This window comes from Fundulus heteroclitus, chromosome 9 (assembly GCF_011125445.2).
Source record: "Fundulus heteroclitus isolate FHET01 chromosome 9, MU-UCD_Fhet_4.1, whole genome shotgun sequence".
Taxonomy (NCBI): Eukaryota; Metazoa; Chordata; class Actinopteri; order Cyprinodontiformes; family Fundulidae; genus Fundulus; species Fundulus heteroclitus.
Genome location: NC_046369.1, coordinates 2,711,897 through 2,735,322, shown reverse-complemented (window position 1 = coordinate 2,735,322; position 23,426 = coordinate 2,711,897). Strand labels below are relative to the sequence as shown.

Here is a 23,426-nt window from a genome sequence, read left to right as displayed (position 1 = left end):
ATTCAAGATGACAAACAAAAACTTAAAAGAGCAAAAGTAGCAACAAATCGGCCAGAGACTGGAACGGGCCAATTTCAACGGGTAAAATAAATGTACCTTTTTCCTTTAACGCATCTTTTGGATTGAATACAAATCTGATAAAGGTTAGAGGCATATGTTTTAACTTTCAAATGGGGATAATCTTAAAATTCTTTCTTTTCTATTAATGAACCCACAGCAAAATCTTTTTATTTTATGTGCAAAAAAAAAAAAAAATCTGAATCAGAAGGTCAGAACTAAAGGAATACCAGCAATCAGCACGGGGGCAGGCAAAGTGTGATCGTTGTATCTCTGATGCAGAGAAACGTCAGGAACTAATGCCAGACACCAGCCTAATGTAGCTATAAATTTAACAGCAATACATTATATGAAAGACCACTTCTTCAAGCAGCTAGAAGGTATAACATCAAACTAAGGACACAATAGTCTAACTTCACTTGAATCTTGCATTTATAAAGCTAAGGATGTTATCTACTTGACTGCAAAAAAAGAGCAATCCCTTCACAAAACCATCGTGAGCTGACCAATAAAGTGATGCTGAACTGTGGATCAAACCTAACGATCGTTAGGGGGCAGAGTTTTTTTTTAATGTGGGCACAGAACAAAAGATTGTAGGGGGGGAGGGGACTAAACAGGTCAATATTTCATCGATTAATCTATTAAATGAGCCAAAGAGCCAATTGTGGCTCTGGAACCGCGGGTTGCAGACCCCTGATCCTATCTCAGTACGGCTGGAGCTAAACGTGAAACAGCTTAATTTTAAAATTATTGTTTGAGTAAAAAAAAGGTAAAAAAAACACAATTTCTCTAAGTGATCAATCAGTTACGGTATCTTTGTCAGCATATATCATTCTAAGAAATATTTTTAAAGTCATGTCTTTAGTACAGTTCACTGGCCCCTGTTGGCCCCCGTCTAGAACCACCCCTGCTGTCCACAGAGACTCAGAAATCTTCTTCACTCAGCCAAATCTGATCTGAAGCCCTAAACCAGATCCAAATGTTTCTGGCACATCACCAACTTCCAAGGTGCATGACGAGGGTCAACCAAGTGGTAGATGAAAACTTCAGCAACACTAGAAGTATAAGGATCAGACTTTATTAGCGAACCACCGCGTTGGTCTGCTAATGAAATCTGATCCAAAAAGACACAAATAATCCAAGAATAACGTGGTAGGATGAAAGGAAAGTGAATGTTTTAACTGTGGAAGCAGAGTAAAGTAGCTTGGACATCACGGCACATCCGTTCAGTCAAGAGATCTGTCAAAGCTCCATGAAAAGGCTCGTCTTAAATTAGACATGTTATATGGGTTGAAAAAACTCAAACATTTTAAAAAGTTAAGCATTGAAAATCTAGAGAGCTGAGAACTGACCAGCTGTAAGAAATTCTATATTTGATGCATGACTCCAAAAACTTCCAAGGTTTTCCCATCATGGTTTATATCAAAAACAGCGAATGATTTGCTAAATTTACTGAAAAGCATGAAATTTGAAAAGTAAGCTCCTCATATTTTCTCAGTGGTTGATTTATATAGCATTTAACTGTGTTATTCATTATGTCTAAATTTCACGGAGCAAAATGTGTTTACCAAATCCAATATTTAACATCTTACAAACAATAGTTTCCTGTAAGTTGCACCAAACACTTGGAGCGAAGTAACAAAGAGTTTAACAACTAATTTCTGTTCTGACGGTTCCCAAGGCCATGCATTTACGTACATTAGTGTGACTAAAACCTGCGGTTCTGATCCGGTCGGGAGGCTTTATTTATCTGTATATTTGCCCACAGCAGGAAATAAGTAAAACATGACAGAGAAACAGCAACATGCCCACTCCTGTCCTGCCTAATTGATTCAGGGGATTGCTTTACTCTCATGTCTAGTCTCTGGACACCTGTTTTATCCGTATACTTTTCCTAACATCATCCTCTCTCTTTGTCTCTTTTGTTTTTGCAGTGCTCCTTCTTTTCTAAGTGAAGTCAGCTTCATCTTGTCATCGCTCCTTTTTCTGGACTTATCATCTGTTCTCTGTTCATCCTATAAGCTCCCTTAGCTCCTCTGTTTGTTAGTCCAGCTCTCTCTTGCAGATCAACTTTTTTTTTGTCCACTGAATCGTTTCCCGGAAGTAGACGTGTACTACCAGACCCTCTGCGAGCCACCGGACCCTTAAGGGCTTTTAACACTTTTTCTAAATTTTTAATTTTTGAAATTTCAAATTTTCAACCAGATATTCGCTCATGCAGTGTGTTGAATGTTTTATTTTTTATTTTTTTACATTTATGGCCACCCTGGGCTTGCCTGTCTTATTGAATTTTACAGCTACAATTTAACCATAAAAAAAAACTGTTTCAGAAACTTTTCAAGTGGTTTTTCCATGCATGCAACAGCAAAAAACGGTACAGAACGGATAACAAATGTGTGCATTGGCTCTTAAACATGACATTTTGTGCAGATAAATCCATTTATATTAAACAAATTATGAATTTTACCTGCTATATGTGTTCATTTTATGTTATATTCATATATATATCAAACTCCTGTCCTTGGTGCTCTCGTCCTGCAACTTTCAGAAGTGTATCTGCTTCAATACACCTATTAATATAATATTTAATAAAAAAGTTATAAAAATCATATAATTAGGTCATGAGCAGACCTTTGTTGAACCTGACTTCATGCTGAGTTCAGTCCTTTGAGTTTTGTTGGACCGGGGACACATCTAAAAGGTGCAGGGCAGCTGTCCTGCTGAAGGTTGACACCCGTGTTTGATGCTTATTTTTATTAATGTCTTTCCTGTTCTGCATTCTTTGAAAAAATAAACTTCAATATATTCAATCAGGATTTTAGGTGGCAGGCCAACACAATACAATAAGGGGAAAGGAAATGGATACAGGGTGTCAGATTAATTTCTACAAACCAGAGTTTGTAAAGTTTGTGAAGTTTGTTCAGATTCAACTGCCTTTACTCTGGTGCCACCATCTAAAATTTCAGCTCTAACGTCTCAAAGGGCACCGTTCAAGTCAAAAGGAAAAGAGCTGCAATCAACCTCCAAAAAACGTGGACTTTAACCTGGACTGACTGACAAGACAAGGAGAGCATTATTCAGAAGAGCGGCCGAGAGAGCCGTGGTAACTCTGGAGGAGCTGCAGAGATCCACAGCTCTGATAGGAGAATCTGATGACATGATAAGTGCTAGTTATGCACGCTACAAATCTGGCTTTATGGAGGAAAGGCAAGAAGTCACCGCTGAAAGGAAGAGATTCAAGGTCCTGTGTTTTTCTGCAGTTTAGCAAATAATGTGGAGGAAGATACGATATCTCCCCATGGAGTTGGTTGCTTTTCTTCACCTGGAAGGGAGCAGCTGCTCAAAGATGGTGGGGAGAAGATGGACCTAAAGTTTTTATTCCTGGGAGGACAAAAAGCTGTTAGAGTGTTGTGAAGATTCATCCTCCTGCAGAAAAATGACCCTGAACCAAAGCCAAATGTACGATGGAACAACATTTAGCTGCACTGATGGCCCAGTCAAAGTCCAAAAACCAAATCTGAATGTAAGCATTTCTGGCCACACTTGAAGACTCACTGAGCTTCAACTATTGTGTAAAGCCAAAAGACTTTGAGCTGTAATAATCTGCCAGTATTGACAGATTAACACCTATGCATCCTTTTTGGCGACTCTTCAAAATAAAGGATGTCTTTCGCTTGATTTAGCACATTATTTGTTGATAAAACACATTGAAGTTTGTGTTTTATTAGCATTGTAACGTCACCTTATGATACTGATTCCAAACATGATAATCCTGTGTGGATTCTGCGGGATGTCTGTGGGGAAACGGACGACGTTCAAAGCAGCGCTGCCTGGGCTAACAGGCCCCTAACCTCCCTCAGGGCGACTGAGCGCCGTCAGTCGGTAAATCGGTAAGTGATCCTGGATGTCATTTAATCAATATGAACAAGCAGCAGCTGTTCCACATCATCATCTCCCCCGGGGGTCATTGTCAAGACGGGGCATAAAAAATTCATGCCAGTGTGTGAACGTGGGCCATGTGTGTGTGTGTGTGTGTGTGTGTGTGTGTGTGTGTGTGTGTGTGTCGCTAACAATTTATCCGAGCCATTTTTCACAGCTCTTTAATGTGACAGTCGGGCCAAACTGTGGGACAGCCTCTGGTGTGATGGAGAATTGGTGACTGACACAGATATATCTATATATCTATATCTATATATATATATATATCTATATCTATATCTATATATATATATATATATATATATATATATATATATATCGATCGATCGATATATATATATATATATATATATATCGATCGATCGATCGATCGATAGATAGATATATATAGATATATATAGATATATATAGAGATAGATATATATATATATATATATATCTATATATATATATATAGATATATATAGATATATATAGAGATATATATATATATATATATATATATAGATATAGATATATAGATATATATAGATATAAATATAGATATACATATAGATATAAAACTGTGAAAGAATCGTTTTATTCAAGAACAGGAAAAAAACTGACTGACTTCACTTTCTTAAAAGTAAATTTTTATTCTGATTTAAATCAAATCTTGGCACTGATTTGGATCATTCATTCAGTCATGTTCAATAAATTAGAATATTTGTGAAAAGTTCATTTATTTCAGTAACTCAATTCACTATTGGAAATGCATTACCGGTATATAGATTAACACAGACTGATGATGTTTTAAAGCCTTTCTTTCTGTAAATTATGATTATTTTCTCCGCCTCCAGTTAATTAAAACACAGCATTTAAGAGCAGAATATTACATCAGACAAAACAAAAAAGCAACATTTTCATGCTAAAATGGAAACTTAATGAAAAGTAGGTCTAATATCAGCTTAAAGTGCTTTTTTATCTAATGTACTGAATGTATTTGAGCTGTAAAATCTTGGTGTCACTTTTTCTTTTCACTTTTTATGGACATTTTATAGACAAAAACAGCATGGAATCGTTTATTTAAATGCGATTGCGTTGCATGTTTGTTGTTATATTACTGGAAATCTCAAACAGGTGAGAAAACGCTTCAGGGTGTTGCGCTGTCTCCTTTCCTTCTCTCCTTTCCTTCTCTCGGTTCCTTTCCCGTCCCGACGTGGGACAGTGAAATCTCATCCAGCCACTCTTTTCTGCCCTTATAGCCGTCAGGGAGGGACATGTCATTTCGCTCGTGTGCGTGTGTGTGTGTGTGTGAGTGTATGTGTGCGACACACAATGACGAGAGCAATGAGAGGAGGCAGGTAGTGTATGTGGCGGTGTGGGGGGGGGGGGGAGTGACAGGGCTCTGATCTCTCAGATAGGGAGATAGCCACCTGATTCAAATGGCTCGCTTGTTCCCGGCAGTCACTTGATCGGCGTGTGAACTGACTCCTCTCTTATTTACAATCAAATGCTGCAGCGCTGACCTGCCCAGCCCAGCCCAGCCTAACCCGACCCGGGCCGGCCTGCTTTCTCTGTTCGCCCTATATTTACCACATGGCTCTCTCCACCTCCAGTTCACATGCACACACAGACATACGCACACGGACAGACAAGAGGTTTAATCAGGGAAACAGGTGACGGAAACTTCCAGCGATGATGTTTTGCGGCTCTCTGTATGCGGATTAAAAGGTGCCGTCCAGTGGTGTCTGTTTTTTTTTTTTTACTAATATATACTGATAGCTTAAGCAAATCTGGGTAAGGGAGTGTTTAGACAACAGGAATGCACAAAATTTAAAAGAAGTATCCCAACGAAAGACAATAATTCTGCTTTGTAAGTTTTTTTTGGTGACAATGACATCACAAGAGGCCCAAAGATTGCTCTTATTTGTTGGGATTGGGAAAGTTGATAGCAGACGAGCCACTTCTGACAGATTTTTACCTAGGTTAAGGGATTTTCCACCAAACTGGTTCCAATACCTAGGTGCTAGCAGCCGTTAATAAGCACCAGTGTTGTATAAAGTACTGAAATCTCGGAGTCAAGTAAAAGTATAGGTACCCCTATAAAATATGACTTTGGTAAAAGTCCAAGTCACTGACTGAAATGTTACTTGAGTAAAAGTCTTAAAGTATCTGAAATGTATTGTACTTAAGTGTGACAATCACTGTAAAAATAGATGTACTCAAGTAATGTAATAAAAAGTATAAGTAAAAAGTAAAACAAAGCAAATGCAGTTTGAATGACATTTTTTAGATTTTGGTAAAATTAGAAAGTCAAATTCACTTAAAACAATATAAACAACCAAGTGCAGGAGAAATTTAGACCAAGTAAAAAAAAACAGAAAATACAACCTTTTTGTAAGCTTTCAGTTTTCCTTCTTCAAGTAAGGTCAGTGCTATGCAATTTAAAATTGTACACAACCAAGTGCAGACAAAATTTAGACTAGGGGGTGTATACTAAGAACATGGTGTAAAAGTATGCAATTAAGTTCAGAAATATAGTGAAGTAAAAGTAAAAGTTATCAAAAAATGTTATACTCGAGAAAAGTATAAAGTACTCCAAAATATACTTATGTACAAAAGTGAAGTATTTTTACTTCGTTACTATACAACACTGATAAGCACCAATCCCTTCTGTTTCCACTGCTGCCAACTCTGGCCTTAAAACTCTGGAGCTTTTTCAGAGCCAACCCAGAGCTGGAAGGAACCGCTGCCGTCTGGAGCTAACGGCGGCTCCCGTAGACCAACGACCAATGAAGCGTAGCTAAACTGTCTCACCGCACAGTTTAACTACGAGGCGGCTCAAAGGTGTATCGGATGGGATGGTTTTATAGTGATGCAATGGCATGGTTCTGGGTTGGTTCTGTGGCTTTGAAGAACCGAAGAGGCTTCTTTACAAATATGATTAGCATCAGTCCTAGTTAAGCACCGGAACCGCTTTGTATAACCTGATTGAATCTGACTTTGGAAAGTGCCTCGAGACAAAAAATAAATGAATAAATGAAGAGGGAAATGCCTGGAATGTCTCTGGGAATACAGTATAAACGTTGGTGTTCACTGAAGCAGACGCTAAACCTGCCACAGAGTTGACTGACGTGAGTAAATGTTCTGATATGAGGCTCTTAAAGTTTCTATAGATCATTTTATATATTTAATAACGGTTGGTCTTCGATCACGCCGACCTGCTGCTTTACTGCGAGGCATTGCAGAGGGTCAGGCTCGGTCTGGCATTATTTAATTTTGATTTATTAATTAAGCAAACTGGCATCATTATAGTTCATGGATACTGTCGTTAGGTGAAACCACGTCTGTTTATATCTGCTAATCGCGTCCAGTGCTCAGGCTATATTTATCCACATAAAGGACCTTCAAAACGTTATCAGGATGGACGCTTGGTGTACATAACCTTATTTTATCATGATCAAACATTTATTTTGGTCTTTTTTATAACCCTATAATGTAGCTGTATACCTTTAACTCAAAGTAATCTGGCTACTTGAGGCAGTTTCTCTCTTACTGATTACTGGGTGATGGGATTTTGTTCTCACCTCCTCTCTCTGGCCCAGACTGGAATGATGATGATGATGTAGGCTGGACCACATTATGAATAGAAATAGCCCCCAGGAGTACAATTAAACACCGCTTTGATAAAATACGGTCAATTAGTCGCCTTATCTGACCTCACCTGTGTCAAGTCCATATTGAAGTTTTAATTTTGGAGTGTAGATTTTATTTGGATGTTAATCCAGGAGAAGAAGTGGAGGTGGTGGAGAAGTATAAATACCTCAGTGTTCCCCAGAACAACAGACTGGACTAGAGATGCAACTTTGAAGTCCTCTACGAGAAAAGACAGAGCAGACGGGACTTCCTGAGGAAGCTTAGATCCTGAGGAAGCTTCTGCACCTAGATGCTTCAGATCTTCTCTGAGTCTGATGGGGAGAATGTGATCTCCTCTGCCATCATCTGTTGGGGTAGGAGCATCAGAACCGCTGACTTAAAAAGCTCAACAAACTAATAAAGAAGGCCGGTTCTGTTCTGAGGACTCCTTCAGAACCTCTGGAGGATTCTTCATAAAGTGAAGAATATAACCATCAACCCTGAGCATCCTCTTCATCAGACAATTCAATTCAATTCAATTCAATTTTATTTATATAGCGCCAAATCATGAAACATGTCATCTCAAGGCACTTTACAAAGTCAAGTTAAATCATATTATACAGATTGGGTCAGATTATACAGATTGGTCGAAAATGTCCTATATAAGGAAACCAGTTGATTGCATCAAAGTCCCGACAAGCAGCATTCACTCCTGGGGAACCGTAGAGCCACAGGAAGAGTCATCTGCATTGTACATGGCTTTGCTGCAATCCCTCATACTGAGCAAGCATGAAGCGACAGTGGGAAGAAAAACCACCCATTAACGGGAAAAAAAACCTCCGGCAGAACCGGGCTCAGTATGAACGGTCATCTGCCTCGACCGACTGGGGTTACAGAAGACAGAACAGAGACACAACAAGAGAAACAAAAAAGCACAGAAGCACACATTGATCTAGTAATCTGTTCTACATTAGATGGTAGTAGCGGGTGAGCCATCTTCTCTGGATGATGTCACAGTTAACAGAACGCCAGACCAGGTGTACCTACTATGAAGAGAAAAGAGAGAGAACAGAAAGTTAAAGCAGAAATGACAACACATAATGCATAATTGAAGAACAGTAGAACTCAATATAGTGAGAAAATTAGATCCTGATATACTCCAGTAACCTAAGCCTATAGCAGTAAAACTATAAAGGTAGCTGAGAGTAACATGACATGAGTCACTAGTTATAATTTTTGTCAAAAAGAAAAGTTTTAAGCCTAGTCTTAAAAGTAGACAGGGTGTCTGCCTCACGGACCAAAACTGGGAGTTGGTTCCACAGAAGAGGAGCCTGATAGCTAAAGGATCTGCCTCCCATTCTACTTTTAGAGACTCTAGGAACCACCAGCAGACCTGCAGTCTGAGAGCGTCTTCAGTCAGAGACTTCTCCAGAACCGCTGTGAGACAGACCGGTGCAGGAGAGCCTTCCTGCCTGCAGCCATCAGCACCTACAACAACGTGTTGAAGAAGTCCCTACAATATGAGCTATAACCATGTTTCATTTCTCTTTGGGATAAATAAAGTAGTTTTGACTTCAACTGAGTTAAATGACCATTATGAACAAAATATTAAAACAAAACAATCACAGGTTGTTCTGTCACCTGGCTTTGGTTGATTTTACAGAAAAGTGCAGTGAGAGGTAATTATAACGCATTATTTTGGCTACATGAACAGGCAGATTCTAGACACAGGTAGCAGGCCAATAAAGGAGGATGGGAACTTTGCTATATTCATTTAAACTCTGCATAAATGTGTAGTAAGTTATATTTTGCACAAGCTACAGAATGGAAAATGGAATAATTTCTTTAAGAAAAGGCATTTTGATGGCAGTCATATTTACCGCTCTGACTTATGCCACTGATTCATTAGAGTAATTGGTAAATAATATCTGTTTTATTAAGAAAATATACTTTATGTCTCAACATATCTGAAGAAATTGATGCGGTGACACTTCTAATGTTAGTTGAGCTGAACGAGTTAAAGGGTTAAAGTTTATTGAGACTAAATCAAATGTTTAAATGTCAAAACATAGCAAAATGGCGCTAAACCCAACTATAAGACATTTGATTTAAATAAGGCCGAGTAAGTCAAAGTGTCACTAAACGTTCATGTTACAGTGTGCTTACTGCGTAATTTCCAACCCACTAAGAGGACATTCGCATCATTTTTTCATCACGGCATAGGAACGTTGATCCAAACCTGTGAATCAGGACATTATTCCTTGTCTGGAGTTGCAAACGTTTTTCTTTCTAGTTGGGATCACGGCCAATTTATTACGACGGTGTGCTGCCGGACATATAATTCTGTAACTATTAAAGTCGCAGGACGTCCTAATCTTGGAAGAAACACCATCTAATCTAGTCTAATCTGATCTAATCTAATCCAACAAATGCTTTAGACTGACTCTTAAGACATGAGCAGACACTGCTCCAAACGTTCAGAGATAAAAATATCCGTTAGATGAAGGAAAAACGTGAAAACGGTTTTTATCAAATAAGACAATTCCCTAAATTGAGGCCTCTGTTTCACAAGAGTCAATTTACAGTTTGTGAAGAGTAACAAACATCCTTTTGAATTTTTTTTTTTTTTTTTTTCGAAAAACGTGCCTCGGAGTCAGAGAGAAACAGCTTCAGTGTACTGCATCTGCCCGTCCGTCTGTCCGTCTGTGACTGTCCTGCCTGATTATCTCTCCCAGTTGGCCCCGAGGGGACACCCTGACTGAAAGAAGCCACTCTTCCATTCAACAACAGCTTCTGTCAGAGAGACACACAGAGAGGCAGCGACTGAGACCTCAAAGTCACCAGCTCCAGAATGGCCCGATAGTGACTGATGCAATCAATCGAAATCTGCACTGCGCTCAACAAGATCGGCCGGGGACCAGTCTCTCTCTCTCTCTCTCTCTCTTTTTTTTTTTTTAGGCGTAATAGGAAAGAGGAGCTCTTCATAAGGAGATGTGATTTAAAGTGCTGGGATTCTCCTGAAAACGGGGAGATTTCCACGTCGAGAAGCAGCAGAGCAGATTAGATCTGGGCTAACTAACGGTTTTATGGGCCATAAACACTTGACAGACACGCAGCTGTATGAAGTTTATGAGTTAGGGCGCCATTAAGGCGTTTTTTTACCATGTGTGCCGCGCGACGGCGTGACAAATAACAGCCATGTCTAAACGTGTCAGTCATACATAATCAAAATGCGCGCCTCGGTCACGTAAAATACAGTATAGTCTGCAGAACAGGACGTCTGACTGAACTCCACTGAGATTATGATGTATCATAACCTCATGTCACCATCGGGCTCCAGCTTTCATAAAAGGGCAAAACAAGCAGAGATTCCTTCCATATGATGGGAAAATATCCCGCTTTCTGAAACATGTGATAAACTTCCTTTAACTTATGATCCAGACGGTGATCAGTTATAGAAACCATTGCAAAACAAAGTCAAGCCCCACCTCACGCACACTAGCAAAGGTTTGTGTCACAGATTATTTAATGTATGCACATATAGGGCCAAGATGCAGCCCTATATAATTATATTTATTGGGTTATTAGTATGTGTGCCAAAATTATTTTGTTTTTTGTAATATCTCGGAATTTATTCTACTAAATATATTGATCAGAGGGCGAATTAGAGCTGGGTAAAAGATTTCAAAGGCAAAGACATTTTTTTTTTCAGCTAGACAAGAGAAAATGTGTGAGATCAGCTCAGCACTGTGTGTGTTTGTGTTTGTGTGCGAGGCAAAGGAAGCTGTCATCTTCGTGTCAGAGGGCAGCTGAACTTCTCTGTGACATGTTGTAATGCAGGCCTGCCCTTAAAAACACATTAACACCTCCTTCTGTAGGTCTGCTTGAAATAAAACGCACACGCTCAGACGACACGAGGCGGGTATTGACGGGTTCAAGCAACACCGAGTTCAGTCAGCAGCGCTGAAGGATGTTGTGGTCAAAGCGATTTTACAACGTAAGTTTAATAACGAGACTTGTTTGGTCAATAAAAAAGATGTCTATGTAAAAAAATAAAACACAAAGCAAAGGTTTGTGGCTGTTCCATATGTGTAACTCTCACTTTCCGTGATAAAAATCAGGTACTTTTGCGTGATTTAGTTGTGTTTTCTGTGCCACAACAATAGATTACTACACAATCCTTTCATAACAGGCCACGTTTTTATCAGCTTTATTCTGAAAAAGAAAGCCATATAAAGCGATAAATATATAATCTTGAAGATTGAAGTGCAATACATCATAAACATTGACATGTTTGAAAACTAAGCTGTTTTGAATGTCCATTAATTAAAAAAACAAACAATTTTACTCAAAATGACGAGTCTAAAAAGTGAGTACGGCAAATCTTTAACCTAAATGTTGGGATTATTTCTAATCACATCTGATTAAACTTTAAGTTTAAGTAAACCAGCTTCTAACTCACTGTTATTGCAGTAGAAACTAAATGACTCAAGGGAAGGTCTCCTAACTTTATTGGCATGAATAATTTCAAATCCAACAATGCCCATCGTTTTTATTAAATTTAAAGATGTTTTGGAAATTTTAATGTTTGATTTGATAAACTAAAATAGCTCAAGGCAACCAGTTTCATGTTTGAGTTGAAATTCCACATAAAGCTTTTGGGTTTTACAGCGTAGCAGCACAATTCTCTGGCCAATTAAATGACTAATGCTAAAAAGTTTGGGAATCAGGAGACTCACACTTGCAACATGTTGGTTCTTTGTGTCATTATGTATTCCTTGAAGCATATTATATATGCTGTAGTTTGAATCTAATTCTAAATTACAGATTTTTTTTCTGTATAAAAGCGCAGTTAGTTATACTGAGCTCTTCATCAGCTGCAATGGAATATTACTCCACATTTTTATCTTCTATAAATGAGCTGTATGATATGGGTGGGAAAAATTAAACCCAGACTTTATTCTTCATGCTAATTCTAAGGCTTTTATTTTGAAATATATAAAATACACCACTATTGCCTACACTGATAGAACAACTTTTAACAATTGAACCCATACAGTTGGTTAATCAAATTAAATACATTTGATTAAGGCATGTTTTTACTGATATGTGAGGGAGAAAAGTCTTCCACTGTAATTACTGAACTAAATTACTTAAATTCTAGTTGCTCCTATGATCATTTTACACATCTGGGTTTTCCCCTCGTGTGAAAAAAGAATAAATATGAACGTGTTGGTTAGAGGGGCAGAATGCGCCACTGCTAGATCAGTCGTCCGTCAGCACCAACGGCCTCACGACTCTGTCGGACTTCATCAGTCGGATGTTTAATGAGATTTGATACGTTTTCTTTTATAAAAACATCCCATATAAACATATGAACCTTACTTCTCTGTAAACACCACACAGAAGCAGCGCCTTCGGGTAGATTTTAATTAAAATGTCAAGGTAGCTTGTTTCACCAACACAGAAATCTAATATTATTCTTTTTTAGAATTATATTATTTTATATAATTATATTTAGAATTACGTTATTTTTGTCTCTTTTGCCTACAAAATAATGTTGTTGATTAAATGTTCGACCTTTATTATCTCTAAAATCAAAACCTTTTCAGTGGCTTGGAAACAAAATCCTTCCAAATTATCGTCTCTTTTGTTTCAGGCCTTTATTTGCACAAGCTGGTGTACAGGAATGTTGACCGCTGTTAAAGACATTTGTTGTTATTAGTTATAGCTTGTTTTATTTAATTTCCATTTATTGTTTAACCTCCTCCTCCTCCTCCTTCTTCTTCTTCTTCTTTTAACGCACTTGTCCCTCGGTCTCACAGAGCAACACCTTTTCGTCCCGTCGGACCCACATTTCCCGGGCAGGCATTCGACTTTGACTGTGTCATAATCTAAAATAGGACAAGCACCGCCGGCCCTCCTCCCCCGTTTTAATGTGCGAATGGAGTTGTTGGTCAACAGTTGGGTCGGGGGGCCAGGCAGAGGGAGGGAGGCCCGGAACAATGCACTGTGCTGTTTTATGCTGGAGTCGGTGGAGGGAGAGAGTCAGGCTGATGACAGAGTGAAAGAGGTTAGTGTCTATGCTGGGAAATGAGACCAGAGAAAGGAGGAAGGAGGGGGGGTGGGGGGTAGGGGGGTGGGGGGGTTCCTGTGTCTGTTGGCTTGTTAATGACGATTCAGTCCCATCAGCTCAACAGCCCTCTATATCAAAGAGTCCCTGAACGCCGGAGCAGCAGCTCCAGCTCGGCAATGCCCGCACAGAGTGAAAGTGCTTACATGTGAAAACGAAATTATACCTGCTGATAGAAGCCATGTTAGTTCAGTGGATGCAGAAAAAAATTGTCTTCTTTTTTTTTTTGTTGGCAGCCGCAGAATAAAAATCAGCTTGTCTTCCTTTATGAGTGACTAGAGTTTTACGGCACTATTAGGGAACAGCTCTGCAGACGTTCTGCTCTTCGTTGGCAGTTTTCATGGTTAGAACCAACAGCATGACTGACGTGTTGGTAGCCTGTTTTTTTTTTCTTTGTATGTGAGGGAGAGAAAACCAAAATTCCTCCGATTCAACAAGTCACTGTGCCAAAAAAAAAAAGAAAAACAGCAACAAGAAAAAATCTAAGCTTTAGCCGGATGAACTGAGATGCCTCAGCCAACTGGATGGAAATCTGCAAGCAGGGTGCGTTTGTGTGAAGAGACGCTATTCACTGCAGCTACGGTCACTTCGTTCTGCATCTGGGCCACACATCCAGCATGTCCTTTCCCTCTCCTCCCCGCTTCCTTCCCCTCAGGCGCTCCTGAAGTTGCCTGAGTCCACCCTGCATGGGTGGCAGGGCAGCAGGCCCAAAGCATGAGAAAGCTGCGCTGCTGCTGGAAGCCCTGGGGCCCAACCAGGAGCCCCCGTTTGACTTCCCATCCACAATATAGTCGTTAAATCTTAATTTTGTCTTTATTTAACCAGGATGTCCCACTGAGATCGGAAATCTCTTGTACCTTACCAAGGCGCCAGCCACAAATCAACTCTACATAAAAGAAACGTTACGTGACAAACAATACATAATTGCTTTTAAGGATTATGACATTTCAACAGTTAGGAATTCCTCAAAATTGACTCGCTGCAATTGTTCAGAGCAAAGGATGCAGATTCCCATGTGATAAACTGTCATGATTTAATGTTGCTAGTATAATTACTTATTTCTGAAAGTTGCATCTGGACTTTAGCCACATTTCTTACACAGAGAAGCAAACTAATCAACTCAAATGCAGGAAAAAATGGGCCCGTTCGATACGGCTATTTATTGATAACACAATTATATGGACAGGAATCAGGGCTCCATATAAATTGTGCTCCAGGCCCCTTTCAGGTTTTGTTTTCTGAGATGTATCCTGGAGCCCAATGCATAACAGTATGCATCATAAAGATATGGGAGATATTGGAGAAATGTGCACATTGTGCACCAAGCTGTGGTCATCGCTCTTTTGGAGAGCAAAAGGCCATCAGATGCTTCAGTGAACTTCCACTGCATTGGTCCAAACTGCACCATCACCTGTTGCATCAGTCAGCTGGAACAAAATTATTATTATTATTATTATTATTATTATTATTATTATTATTATTATTATTATTATTATTATTATTATTATTATTATTATTATTCACAAACATGTCAGACATGAAACTGCACTCTTGGAGCTGCATTGTCCTCTCCCTGCTGCAGCCAACGTGGCTCAGCAGCCAGCACAGCCAGCCAAGCGTTTGACGTTATTAAATAATAAAGAGATGCTGATCTGGTTGCATTGTTGTGAAGGAAAAAAGGCCAATTAGCGCGCCGTTATACTATCATTATGGCTGTATTAACTCGAATTTGTTATAAGACAATGCGCACAGTGACACTCGGGTTTCACGTCTCTGACAATGGCGGAAATTAATCTGCATTCAGAAATCTGGAGACTGGAGGTGCCCTGATAAATAAAATAACGCAGATCTATCAAGCGGGAAAACGACGAGTTTGGATTTAAATAAAAAAATATATGATAACAAAAAGTTAAAAATGAAACTTAAATGCCTAAATTCTGTTTAGGCATTTAAACCGAGTTTTCATTCGGTTTTAAGTTGTTACTTAGGAAGTTTAATGTGATTGTTCACAGCCGTCCTCTTTTGATCAGACCAAACAGACCCTAGATTGTCGTTTTGCTACGTTGCTAAGTTTTTCACGTTAAAAATAAGGACAAATAACCTCCCACGCCCCCTTCGTCCCTCACCCCGCCCACCAATGATGTTCTCTTCATTGCATAAGCAAGGGTAAATTAGGCCACTCATTAAAAAGAGAATCCACGCAGTAACCCGCTTTTCAAAGGCAAAAAAAATAATTCTAATAATAATAATAATAATAATAATTCTAGGAGGCATTTTTGTTTCCAAAAACGACTAGACACATTAGAAATGATCCGCAGCCTCCCGTAAGTCATGGAAAGTGTTGCTGACGGTGCGCAGCGCAGGTGGCTGAGTGCCGCCTGCGCTCAGTCCAACTTTGACTCTGAGTCTGTGACGCACTTTTCAATCTCAGGCCCTTCGTTCTGTATTATTCTGAAGAATTTGTGAGCGAAATAAGAAAATCTAAAAAAAAAAAATGCGCACTTGCATCTACAGTCAGGCTGGACAAACAGAGTTCTTGTTTGGTTTGCTGGAGTTGTGATCCGCCGCGAACTGCGCATTCCTGCAATGGTGACGCTCTATAAAGCTGTCAGCATCAATGAGCAGAGATGATAAACGGAGCTTGGGTCGCTGGTGACGTGAAGGAGGTGGCAAGGGGAGAGGGTGATGGAGGAGGAGGAGGAGGAGGAGTGGCGGAGGGGAGGAGGGTGGGGGCGCAGAGGCCTGGAGCCCTGAGAGTGCGGGCCGAGGCCGGGAGCTGCGCGGGGCTGATGGCATGATGGTCCGTGTCAGTGTGTGGTCCTTTTCAAAGGACAAAATGCGCGTGAGAGAGAGTGTGTGCTACTGTAGGAGACACACACACACACACACACACACACACACACACACACACACACATACACACACCACCACCACCACATCCCTCCCTGAGACGCGCTGCCCGCTTCCCTTCCCTGCACCTGCACTAGATCAGCAGGCTACTGGCTGCCATTCAGTCCCTCTGTGCCCCTGACACTCACTCTCTCTTTCTCTCACGCACATACACACACACACACGCACGCACGCACGCACGCACGCACGCACGCACGCACACGCAGCTGAAACACCGAGCAGCTCTCTGCTGGGGCACTTTTTTCATCCAGCTTTTGCGCTCTGCTCCGGGATGAAGGCAGAGGCGCAAACGCTCCGGGGTTTGCGTGGAATCGTGTCGAACTTTTTTGCGGGGCGAAAGTTCCGATTCTGAACCTAGAAGTTTGATCCAAACCCATCGTTAAATGATTCTGAGAGTCGGGAAAACTTAAAAAAAATTTTTATATATATATATTTATATCTGATCCGCGGCTCCAACTGAAACCAAAGTTTGTGTGAAACAATATAAGAAACATGGGATGACTGAGGAGTGGAGCCAGGGAGCGTTTTGTGTATGTGTGTGTGTGTGTCTGTGTGGCGGTGACGTCATGGCCCCCTCCTCTTCCTCCTCCTCCTCATCACCGCGCCGTGGTGAAAAGAGAAAGTGGCTCTCGTGGGATTAGGAGCTGCGGAGGTTGTATTGTTTGCGCGTGTGCACGCGCGCGCGTGCAACCGGGTCATTTGACCTAATTTAAAAAAAATCATTTAATCCGAACAACAAACATAGACAACAACGGGCTTTTTTTTTTTTTTTACGGGGGCAGTGGCCCATAAACAAACACGTCTAACCGTGTTCTGCTGTGGATTCGTTGTGTTTTCCATTTTTACGCGTTTATCGGTGATTCCTGCGGGTTTTTTTTCTTTAACTGGAGACCAGAACAAAGCATCCAACAGAAATTATTTGTTTCTGCTTTTTAATCACGCGCGGAAACTCTCTACAGGCTGCCACCTGAGGCAAAAAAATAAATAAATAGAAATTAAAAATAAAACCAACATGAACACCTCTGTTATTAATCATGTCGATGTTGTGACAATCAGACGCACAGCCAGCACCCGAAGATAACATCTAGAAGAGGTTTTCTTTTCTTTTCTTTTTAAACTGGGAGCTAAAATAAGGGCAAAGTGGCGCACGCTTACCACCTGTTGCAGACCAAATATCCGCGAGCTGCGGTGGCCAGACTCCACACGCGAGAAACATATGGATGCATGGATAGATGGATGGATGGATGGATGGATGGATGGATGGATGGATGGATAGATGGACGGACGGGTGGATGAAAATCTTGACAGGGACTCCCAGCTGCAGCACCACTCGTCAAAGCCGTGAAGTTTAGAACTTGGTTTAATTCTGCGCTAACGGCCCAGTTTGACCCATTTTACGCACTGAGACCCTTGACTCGTTCTCTTCCGGGATGCTCTGAAATCGTCCCAGCTGTTTTAGACCCCTGGTTCGGTTGGTCACCTGCGTTTGCGCATTCAGGTTCCGCAAGCACGGCCTTGAACACCGGCTCCAGAAAAAACACAGAGTAAATGTGGCGATAATGTTTATTCATTTATCTTCGCTCTTTAATATATTTATTTTCTCTTTAATACATTCTGCTTGAAAATAAATCGCAGAGCTAAAACAACGCGTGAGCTATGAATTAGCTGGGGGGAAAATAGCACAAATAAAGTGTGCAGTAATGAAACATTAAACACTTTGGCTCTTGGTTTGTTTCCAGCGTTTAAGGCGCGCTGAGCTTGCTCTTTACGCGTCACCAACACGTTTTATCAGCTGTGGAAAATACAAGGCGATCATCAAACACATCAAGAGCTACATGCGTTCAAAAAGCTTTTTTTCCCCCCTTCTTCTTCTTCACATCAAAAGGTACAGAGCTGGTATAAGGGGGGAAAATAATTAATTTCGCGGGGGGCCTCCGGGCCTGCAGGGGCCCGTTGTTCATGGGAATAAAAACGTAATAAATACAAAAAAAAAAAACAAAAAAAAAAAAACGAGGGAATTTAACGCGTCCACTGCGACCTTTTAGAAACAAATTGTTTATCAGCGGCCTTCTCGGCTATTACAAGCAATTCAGCTGTTCGGATCAATAATTAATGGGCCAAGCAACGATCCCCTGACCTCTTGAAAGTCCGCCTGAGAGACAGAGAAGGAGATGGATAAATACCGAGTGGCCCTCTTGAAATATTCATCATGCCGCTCCCCCGGGACCAAGCCTGCAAAGACACAACGGCCCCAATATAAACCCACTGAACACACACACACACACACACACACACACACACACACACACAGGCAGATTTAAAACCGTTAGTTAAATTCAGGGCGCACTGTTAGCTCATCATAAGGATTAATGTTATTATGAGACGGTCGGATTGACAGAAAGATGCGTGGACAGATTTTTTTTCTCTTCTTCCGCCCTGTCTTTATTGAAGCTGGTGCTGGGTGACAGTCACCATAAAGAGCGGCGTTAACGGAACAGCACGACCGGTTTGATTAAACATTAAATTAAAAATGGCCACACTCAGAAAAGGAGCTATTACAACGCTTACCAACCCCCCACCCCCCACCCCCTCCAAAAAAAAGCGTTTTTTTCCCCCCCAGCTGGCTCCTTTCAAGAGGGCTCCCCTTCAATTTACCGCTCATTTCTAAATGTTATCCTGTTAAGACAATTCTGGGACGCAGAGCATAAATAAGGAGCAAACGCACCAAATGAGGCCTGCAGTCTAAATTCAAAGCAGCAAATGTTGCTCCGTGTGTAATTGGAAAATGGAATATGTTATGAGATCGCACAGATATAGAATATTAGGCTTATTGCCTCCCACAATAATAATAATAATAATAAAGATGCTGACGTTTAGCTGATTATAAATGACTCCAAAATATAGGTTTGGCTTCAACACCAAAAATCTCAAATATATTTTATGGATCTTGAGTGAATCAGTGGAAGGGGAAAAAATGTCCTGATAAGGCTATCCGCACTAGAAAAAGCTTAAATAAATGCATAATTATCCGTGGAGCCCTTAAAAAGCTGACATCCTGCTAAGACAGAGTGCAGATATTTGCTTTTATAAAGTTGCAACAAAATTAAGTCCTCCTCAATTTGTTTGTAAAAATAAATAAATAAATGAATGAATCCAAAGACAGATGACAACTCAACACGTTATGGGAGTCTGCCAACACAAAAATGAGTGAGAGAAACAAAATCAAAACTCATACCATTTCAAGTATCCAAATTTCCAAAATTTATTCATTTTCAAACTGCATATTGAAAAAAAATATATATACTCAGCTGAAATTGTAACTGTTATAAGGATGGTATTAGTTCCGGTAATATATACATGGGGTGGTTGGCTTCTGCGTACAGGCCACAATTTCCTTTTTTTTTATTTTTTAAAAATACAACTACGGGAATGGATTTTGAAATAAAAACTTAAAATGTCACAGTAAATACACAGAAACTGTACAAATCAATTAGAAAATAAAGAGCACAAGCGTCATATCTCTAACAGATGAAAAGTGGGAGACGGAAATATAAATTAACAACCTATATTGTATGACAGGGAAAAAAAGTGTCATGTTTTTGTAAAATAAAATAAAAACAAATGTTTAGTAATATTGACCTTAAAAGAAAAAAAAAACAGTATTACCTGCTTCTTATGTCCCTTTTCTTTCCAATGTTTGCAGTAATTAAGGAGCATGTAATCCCAGTTCTGCCATTTTAATATTTTCTGCAGAACTGGCGTCGCTTTATATAAAAAAGAAAAAAAAAAGAAAAGAAAAATGCAACCTCTTGCAGTTTAACAATTTCATCTGATTGTAATGTTTCTTTGATAAATACTGTACAAAAGGTGATTGCAATAATAAAACATTTGATTGCGACTCCCACTTTCTAGATTTCCAAACTTCACCCACCAGTGAAGGGGGGGGGGGGCCTTCTCCTACCGTTCCTCTAGAGCTTCCTTATTAAAATGAAAGAGAGAAAAAAAGAGTGGTTTCCTTTTTCTTGAAGACTTCTATACAACTTTTCCCACCCCGAAATTTTTCTGTACAAAAATAGTCCAACGTTAAGTAGTCCAGAGTTTCTCTTATAAAGGTTCATGTGTGGTTTTTATTTTTTTTTCTTCTTCTTCTTCTTCTTCTCTTTCTGTGTTTGGAGTCTCTTACATGTGCGTTAACGGCAGCGTGCCATTGATCGTCGTCCCGGGCACGGCGCTCTGGTAGTGGCCGGACATGTGTAGCCTGGTCTGCGCGCTCTGGTCGCTTACCTCGGCCCCGGGCAGGTACATGCTGATCATGTCCCTCAGATCGCCGCTTTGGCAGCCCGGGGCGGCCCGGTGGGACGACGAGGTGACGACGGGCGGGCTGGAGCTGCTGGACTCGGACTTGACCACCGAGGAGGGCCCCATGGAGCCCAGGGCGGTCAGCCCCGGCGTGCTTTGCTGGGAGTAGGACATGGAGTACGTCGGGGAGCCGTTCATGTAGCTCTGGGAGCTCGTCATGGAGTTGTACTGCAGGGCGCTCATGTCGTACCGGTGCATGGACTGCATCTGGCTGGGGTTGTGCGCGTTCAGACCCGGGTGCTGGTAGCTCAGCTGCTCCTGCATCATCCCGTAACCCCCGTTGGTCCAGCCGTTCATGTGCGCCGCATAGCTGTCCATCCGCTGGTTCACCCCGCCGCCCAGTCCGCCCCCCACTCCCACGCCGACTCCAGTGCCCATCCCGTTCCCTCCAGGGGCCAGCAGCCCGCCGGGCAAGGTGTACTTGTCCTTCTTCATGAGGGTCTTGGTTTTCCGCCGGGGCCGGTATTTGTAATCCGGGTGCTCCTTCATGTGCAGGGCCCTCAGCCGCTTGGCTTCGTCGATGAACGGTCTCTTCTCGCTCTCCGACAGAAGTTTCCACTCGGCGCCCAGCCTCTTGCTTATTTCGGAGTTGTGCATTTTGGGGTTTTCTTGCGCCATCTTCCTCCTCTGGCCCCGGGACCACACCATGAAGGCGTTCATGGGTCTCTTGACGCGCTCCGGGCTGTTTTTCTGGTTCGGGCCGTTCCCGGGGGCGTTGGTGTTCCCCGTGCCCCCCGTGTTGGTCTGGGGAGCGGGGGGCTTCAGTTCAGTCTCCATCATGTTATACATGAGGAACAGCGTTCAGTCGGAGCTTCCGAGCCGAGGGGGAGAAAGAAAAAGAAAAAAAGAAGGACAAACTCCACCGAGCCGGGAGGCGGACAGAGAGCGGAGCGCAGGACTGCTGCGTAAAAAGTTACCTGTCGGTCTTGTCGGCAACTTTTCTCTGGACAAAAACAAGCATCAGGTCTCGTCTCCACACACTCTCCCTTCTCTCTCCCCTTTCCCCTCCGAGCGTGTGTCACCGAGTCAGCGTGTGAGTGTGCGCGGCGGAGAGGCTTTTCCCAAAAGGTCCCTGCTATGTTGTGTCCACAAAACTTCTCCTGCTTCTTGGGAGGAGGAGGAGGGGGGGCGGAAAAAAAACCATCAACAAACTGCACTTTTTCGCTGCTCTGTCCGCCCGAGCCTTGACAACTCCAGATAGTTTTTGAACAATTTAATAGACAACCATTCATGTGACGAGGCTGTCAGGGAATAAATGGCTTCGACCTGGCCAATCAGAGCACGCGCTCCCCACGACGCGCCAATGAGAGACCGAAATTAGCATAAATGGGCGGGGCCTGTCTGCCCCGGAGCGAGCAGGCAAGCGCTGACTCTCAGGCTGCCCGTATGAGCCAATATAAAGTACATGTTTACTATTTTCACACTTATGGGAATGTTTTTTTTCTCTCTCTCTCTCCTGAGATTATAGATGTACAGATTTATGATTTATGAGCGTTTTTCTTCACCATACAAAACTACACAAAAGCTCAGATTAAAAAAAAATCCACGTGTTGCTTGGGGGGGTCACACAAAAAAATAAATCATATACCGGAGAAATGCTTTGCTTTAATTGTTTTCTAAATTAGAGAGCTTCATTCTAAGAGAAAAAAAAACTAAATCCTAGTGGGCCAGACGCAGGATCCGTTATGAAACGTAGATCAGGATAAAATAAAAGTTCCTGATTCAATGAAGACTTTGTCAGGAGGTTAGATGTTATTGGACCTGGTCCTGCTGGCTCGTGTCACTCCTGTTGTCCCAGCTTTTTTTCTTTTTCTCTAAATAAAAGTTCCTAATCCCCCCCATTTCAGGCCCAATAACACAACAACACTGAAATAAACTTTGTTAGTTAACTCAAAAGCGCTGAATGGCCACGCTGTGCGTGTGGATGCGTGCGTAAATGGAGGTGGGTGCGTAAAAAGGGGGGGCGGGGGGGGGGGGGAGTAAAGCCACGGCTGGTTTTTAGCGTTGAAAAGAGGAAAGGTAATCCAAGATGCCCCCCCCCCCCCTTCCCTGTTCCTTTTGTTTAGCCAAGTTGAATGCCAACACACAGAAGGCAGACGGGCTCATCTCAGCACAAATAAGCACTTTTTTTTGTTTGGGATGTTGTCACTACATCTGTCCGGACAAAGACTCAACTCAACTCCACTTCCACTAGTGCTGCTGTTGCTCTTGTTGTCCGGGGAGGGAGGAGGAGGGAGAGGGGGGTGCAGTGGGGTTCGGGCAGATTCCAAAATAAAAAAAGATGAGGAATATTCAAATAAAAATATTTGTACCTAAAGGGACGCATCTAAGTCAGTTGGAGTAAATCAGAGGTTTTACACCGGCTTCAGTTCTAAGTCCGGATGAGACAGAACGGAGAGATCCAGACTGT

At 41.5% G+C, this 23,426-nt stretch overlaps 1 protein-coding gene and 1 long non-coding RNA gene across 6 annotated transcripts in view; both read right to left on the bottom strand.

The window, feature by feature from the left end:
- Positions 1-23,426, bottom strand: part of LOC105936977 — a 233,363-nt gene that overhangs the window by 35,055 nt on the left and 174,882 nt on the right. The gene's annotated exons all lie outside the window — the stretch shown is intronic.
- Positions 19,895-22,255, bottom strand: sox2 (SRY-box transcription factor 2). The gene has a single exon (XM_012878067.3). It carries the CDS (start codon positions 21,803-21,805, stop codon positions 20,837-20,839), a length of 969 nt encoding a protein of 322 aa, XP_012733521.1. The 5' UTR covers positions 21,806-22,255; the 3' UTR covers positions 19,895-20,836.

Bases quoted from the DNA above. Each gene is read 5' to 3' on its own strand.
- sox2 (XM_012878067.3), bottom strand. From the start codon at position 21,805: ATGTATAACATGATGGAGACTGAACTGAAGCCCCCCGCTCCCCAGACC.